We start from the raw sequence: 6,631 nt of genomic DNA on the forward strand, positions 1-6,631 counted from the left end.
TCTCTCTGCTCACCAGTCTCTCTGGTCACTAGTCTCTCTGCCCACCAGTCTCTCTGGTCACTAGTCTCTCTGCTCACTAGTCTCTCTGCTCACTAGTCTCTCTGTTCACTAGTCTCTCTGCTCACTAGTCTCTCTGCTCACTAGTCTCTCTGCTCACCAGTCTCTCTGCTCACCGGTCTCTCTGCTGACTAGTCTCTCTGCTCACCGTTCTCTCTGCTGACTAGTCTCTCTGCTCACCGGTCTCTCTGCTCACTAGAGGGCGGCTGTAGCTCAGTTGGTAGAGCGGGTCGTTCAGTGATCGAAGGGTCAGTGGTTCGAATCCCAGCTCTGACTGTCCACATGTCGAAGTGTCCTTGAGCAAGACACCTAACCCCAAATTGCTCCCAATGAGCAGGTTAGCACCTTGCATGGCAGCTGCCGTGAATGTGTGTGTGAATGGGTGAATGAGAGGCCATTGTAAAGCGCTTTGAGTGCCGCTAAGGTGGAAAAGCGCTATATAAGTGCAGTCCATTTACCATTTAGTCTCTCTGGTCACCAGTCTCTCTGGTCACTAGTCTCTCTGCTCACCAGTCTCTCTGGTCACTAGTCTCTCTGCTCACTAGTCTCTCTGGTCACTAGTCTCTCTGCTCACTAATCTCTCTGCTCACTAGTGAGGGAGAGTGAGTGAGTGAGTGAGTGAGTGAGTGAGTGAGTGAGTGAGTGAGTGAGTGTGAGTGAGTGATGTTCCGGTCTCTCTTCCAGCATGTGTGGAGAGCCTCCCTTCATGTCCAGCAGTGAAGACAAGCTGTTTGAGATGATAAAGAAGGGAGAGCTCACGTTCGCTGGTCCGGTCTGGGACAACATCAGCCATGCAGGTGACCTCATGAGCATCCCACACACACACACACACACACACGCACACACATATACACACACACACAAACACACATATACACACACACACGCACACACACACACACGCACACATACACATACACACACACGCACACAGGCACACACATACACACACACACACACATGCACACACGCGCACGCACACACACACATACACACACACACACACACACACGCACACACGCACTGAAGTAATATCTAAACTATCCATTCCTTATCAGCTATTTCTAAATGACCTTGTTCAGTTCCAATTTTTCTGGTTCTTCTCTCACTAGCAAAAAAGGTGTTGTGTTGCCTACTGAAAGTTGACCCCGCCCACCGCATTACGGCGAGCGAGCTACTGGACAACCCCTGGATCACAGTAAGGAACCGCCCGGCCCTGCTGGCTGCAGCGAGCAGCTGTAAACACACCCACACGAGTTCCAGGAGGCACTCTTATGTGACTGTGACACGCTCTCTCGCCCAGGGTGACACCAACACGCCCGCCACGCCCACCAACGTGCTGGAGATGATGCGTCTGTTCCGGGACGCCCCCGAGGGGGGCGAGGAGGGGAGCGAGGAGGTGGCGGAGGTCCTGAGCCAGCTCTCGCTGAGCCGCTCCGAGGACAGCCCCACGCCGGAGGCCCGGGCCCAGCCGGAGAGCATCGCGGAGCTCAGCCACGAGGGAGAGACGGACAGCAGCACCAGCAAACCCTCCACCCCCACCAAACAGGTACCAGCAAACGCTCCCCCCCCACCAAACAGGTACCAGCAAACGCTCCCCCCCCACCAAACAGGTACCAGCAAACCCTCCACCCCCACCAAACAGGTACCAGCAAACCCTCCCCCCCACCAAACAGGTACCAGCAAACCCTCCCCCCCACCAAACAGGTACCAGCAAACCCTCCCCCCCACCAAACAGGTACCACGCGTGCGTGCGTGCGTAAGGCAAGGCAAGGCAAGGCAAGTTTATTTGTAGAGCACATTTCAGCAACAAGGCAATTCAAAGTGCTTTACATGAGACATTAAAATCATCAAGACAAAGTGCAACACATAAAAGATCATATAAAACGAAATGCAAAAAAAATACATTTAAAACAAAATGCAGGAAAAATAAAATACAGGAATAAAAGTTACAGTGCAGTGTATGAATAAATAATTATTTGATTTAATAAAAAGCAGCAGCAAAAAGAAAAGTCTTCAGGCTTGTTTTAAAAGAACTGAGAGTTGCAGCAGACCTGCAGTTTTCTGGAAGTTTGTTCCAGATATGTGGGGCATAAAAACTGAACGCTGCTTCTCCATGTTTTGTTTTAACTCTGGGGACAGAAAGCAGGGCTGTGCCAGACGACCTGTGCGTACACACACACACAATCACACACACACACACACACACACACACACACACACACACACACATACACACACACACTACAGAGGTGTTCAGCTTGTGATCTGACCGACACCGCAGTAGGAAAATGTTTCAACCAAGCCTTTTCACGTTACACGCACTGAGGTGACCTGCCGCCCTCCTGTCTGCAGGCTCAATTAGCTGATGTGTTAGTGATGTCGCCCAAACCCACAGCGTCTTAAATATACTTACAGTGCTTTAAGTGCTGAGCTACCAGACCAAGGTTCTGGACTGATTGATTATTTAGGGTCATTCTAGCCAGGTACGTGTTCTCATGTTCCCCCCTCTCGCTCCGATCCCACCGTAGAGACAGAAGAAGAAGGTGGCGGCCTCAGCGCCCAGTAGCACACGAGCCAACGGGTCTGTGAAAGCCTGGAACTCCCTCACGCCCTGCACATCACAGGTGAGCTGTTTAAGAGTCTACACAGACACACATACAGACTGGTCTCTACAGACTGGTCTTTACAAACTGGTGTCTACAGACTGGTCTTTACAGACTTGTCTCTACAGACTGGTGTCTACAGACTGGTGTCTACAGACTGGTGTCTACAGACTGGTCTTTACAAACTGGTGTCTACAGACTGGTCTTTACAGACTTGTCTCTACAGACTGGTGTCTACAGACTGGTCTTTACAGACTTGTCTCTACAGACTTGTCTCTACAGACTGGTGTCTACAGACTGGTCTTTACAAACTGGTGTCTACAGACTGGTCTTTACAGACTTGTCTCTACAGACTGGTGTCTACAGACTTGTCTCTACAGACTGGTGTCTACAGACTGGTGTCTACAGACTGGTCTTTACAAACTGGTGTCTACAGACTGGTGTCTACAGACTGGTCTCTTATAGGCCCCCTGACATTTTATAACGTACGCTAAATCAAAGTCCTTGAATATGTTTCTCAGTTTATTGGTAAATGTACTTTACACAGACTCCACTTAGACCACACTCCTTTCGATAAAACGCCAAGACAAAATCTAGTCTCGCAATTGAACGAACTGTTGATTAGTTGGAGTAAAAAGCTGGTATTCTGCTGTTATTATTGTCACCATGGTACTTTCGATATGAAGTCACCACTAGATGGCGCCACATTTCCCCCCCGGACCAGCCTAACTAGAGGCCAGCCCTGGTCTGCAGCAGCTGCTGCTCAGTAGAGTTGGGGATGGTGTTGGGGATGGTGTTGGGGGTGGTGTTGGGGGTGGTGTTGGTGACGGTGTGTGTCTGTGTTGGCCTGGTGTGAGATGAATGTGAGTTCCTTATCTCTGCAGTCCCACATAGGTGGCGGTAAACGCCTCAGGCAGCCGAGCGCCAAGCGGCTCAGTCCTCAGGACCAGAGCGAGACCTGCGCCTCCTCCCCCCCAGCGGGGCCTCCTCCCAAACCAACGTCCCACCCAGGGAAGGCCAAGGGGCCCAAACCCCCCGCCCCACATGGCCCCCAGCCAGGGAGCTGCTCCCCCAGGCCCAAGAACAGCTCCTAGGCGTGCCAAAGGACAGGACCCCCACCCCCCTCCCCGACCAAGGTGTTCCCTGGGGGGTGGCGTGACTGCTGGACACATGATCCTGACCAGACACGAGTTGAGCAGTATTCACACACACACCCTCCCTCCAGTCCTGGACTGACATCGTCTCTTTCCTACACGCAGAACGATACACTGTACTTTTATTTTTTATTGGGGTTGGGGTTTCCAGCCGGCAGAGAGGTGAGTAGGGTGTGAGATAAGGGGGTCAGGTGAGCGACCGCTTGAATGCATTCAGAGGGGCTAGCAGCATGTCACAGGATCAAGCCAGCCTAGATTTGACCCTTGCCTGATTTGCTATTGGTCAAACTGTCCGCTTTGTAGCGAGACTGAAGTCTCCCTTCCAGTGTGCCTCGTCATCTCTTTAGTCTCTCTGATTGTATGTCTGAATTATATCATTATTATATTATTATAACATTATTATATTATACACACTGGCAGTCTTAGAGTAATTTGAAACTACACTTTATTAAAGGTCTATGAGAAACTAAAAGAGAGTGTTTATATCTCTTATTTATTCCATTGGGCATACTGTATGGTATACAGGGTTCTGTAAGTTTCCTGGTTTCTCTATGTATTGTAAGAGTTTACTTGTAATACTTTTAGAATATCTCCAGAAGGATTTCCCTTCTACCACCTTCGAATTACGAAACAAATAGCACCTTACAAGTAGTAGACGTCCCGTTCTTCAGTAGTTGGAAGACTCGTGGTAGATCTGCATTTCTAGAACGTCTGCTGTACTTTTCCTTGGTGCTGTTCTGAAGATGATTGCCAAACATCATGAGAGGAACCGCTGCTGTGTAGAGATGTCACTATTTTGTGTTCAAATAAACAATCCAATTCTGGTTCCTCCTTCGTCATTTTTCTTTCCTTTCATTTGACAGGCCACTCACAGGACAGAGCGATACTCGACATTACCCTACTTTTACTTGCAGTACGAGTCTTTTATAATGGTTTTTGTGCGTGGCTGTAAGCCAGCGCAACTAGTATAGTGTTTGTCCGGTTATCACTCCCTCCCTCCCTCTGTCACTCCGGACAATGTTGGCCTGCATCTCTCTGTTGGCACCACAAGAGGCAGTAGTCCCAGCACACCAAAATCAAGAAGGACACCAAAATCAACTCGCCAATCCCCACTGCACAAGTAGAGTAGTGGTGAAAGCATTGGACTCCCACCTGGGAGATCGGGGTTCAAGACCCGGTGGGGATGATTTTATGGGACTATACCCCAAACCTCCACATGTTCATCCTTTCACTCCAACCTTTACCCCTTGCCTTATAGGTCAGATCCTGTCCCAACCCCAACTCTTATTCTAACCCCAACCCACACTAGGGACTGGAAGAAGGACACCAAAACCAACCTGCCGATCTCCACTGCACAAGTAGTGGTGGTGAGAGCATTGGACTCCCACCCAGGAGACCGGGGTTCAAGACCCGGTGGGGATGACTTTATGTTATCAGTGTAACTGCTTTAGCCACTGACCGCTACCATTAATGTTATGGAAGCTGCTGCTAGTTGTTGTGAGCTCATGAGCTAACTGGCTATCCCGCTCTTATTGTGCTGGATTAGCATTGGAAGCATTGGAACTGATGTGTCCAGGCGACAAGACCTATCTTAATTTATCACATTATTTCATGTAATTTCAATTCACAGCTATTTCAGTGGCATGACTAGCTTCCGTCCTACCAGTCCTGAACAGAAACAAGCCAGCCACGCAAATAAGCCAGGCTGGACCTGGCCTGATTCTCATTTCTGTTTTGACCTCTCAATTCCCAACAGCTCCAGAGAATGCCTTCCCACTGGTGTCAACCCAGGGAAGCATCGTCACAGACTGGTTCCACACCATCAAAATGCAAGGGATTGGGACTGAGAGGCCATGGCTCTAATCTCAGTCTCTGCAATTCAAGCACAGGTCTTTCTGCTGTTGGGAGAATAATCCCCAGCATAGATACATTAAAGTATCCAAGCAGAACCCTCAGCAGCTGCATTTCAAATCCATCCATTTGCATCTTCAAGTGAATGTGTGCAGACCGTGTTCAAGCAAGACGCTGTGTGTGTGTGTGTGTGCACGCGCATATGTGTGTTTGCGCGTCTTGTGGTTGGATTAGCCCTTTCGAAGTGATAGGCATGGCACAATTTCTCCTTTTGGGTGAGTGGTTCACGGCCTTTAAACTGCGTAAATAGCCGCCATTATCAAAGGCTACCAATGCTTTGTCTAGGTTGATATGCTGCGTCTCCCATATCCTCCTAAGATAAAAGTATATACACAGACCCTCCTAAGATAAAAGTATATACACAGACCCTCCTAAGATAAAAGTATATACACAGACCCTCCTAAGATAAAAGTATATACACAGACCGAAGGATTTAAACGTGTCTGGAAGCATATATGAAAAAATATAACAAACGTTTAGACATTTCATTATTGATTCTCCCTGAATGTGTTTATGGAAGCACCAGGTGGATCTAGAGTGGATTCTACAGTTCATTTCAAGAGGAGTAATTGGATAGATGGATTTGATAGGTGGCCAGCTGGGTGCCGGCTACAACGTCCTGCTATCCAGTTGCATATGTGAAATATAGACGTAAATACACATGATTGATTTAGCCATTAAATAATTATAGTGTGGCTAACATGTCGGTGATGAATATGCTGCTTTCGCTGAGTCCCAGTCTTTAAATAAAGTAGCCTCCCTTATGATGAGAAAAAAAATGTATAGCATAACCAAACTACTGCACTTCTACCTGCATGTACTTTGGCACAAAAAAAAAAGCAGTGGAGATACAATAACAATGATTCATTCGCTTCCCAAACCCCCGCATCCCTTTAGACCAGT

At 48.5% G+C, this 6,631-nt stretch overlaps 1 protein-coding gene across 1 annotated transcript in view; it reads left to right on the top strand.

The window, feature by feature from the left end:
• stk33 (serine/threonine kinase 33) overlaps positions 1 to 3,757 on the top strand; it is a gene marked incomplete at its 3' end in the record, with an annotated part of 9,970 nt that extends 6,213 nt beyond the window's left edge. The window contains exons 8-12 of the mRNA XM_084437350.1: positions 742 to 854; positions 1,170 to 1,255; positions 1,361 to 1,606; positions 2,589 to 2,684; positions 3,548 to 3,757. Of these exons, the coding sequence (XP_084293476.1) occupies positions 742 to 854; positions 1,170 to 1,255; positions 1,361 to 1,606; positions 2,589 to 2,684; positions 3,548 to 3,757 (751 nt within the window). The remainder of the gene's footprint in view (positions 1 to 741; positions 855 to 1,169; positions 1,256 to 1,360; positions 1,607 to 2,588; positions 2,685 to 3,547) is intronic.
• Positions 3,758 to 6,631: the final 2,874 nt, after the last annotated feature.

This window comes from Borostomias antarcticus, assembly GCF_949987555.1.
Source record: "Borostomias antarcticus genome assembly, chromosome: 4".
Lineage (NCBI taxonomy): Eukaryota > Metazoa > Chordata > Actinopteri > Stomiiformes > Stomiidae > Borostomias > Borostomias antarcticus.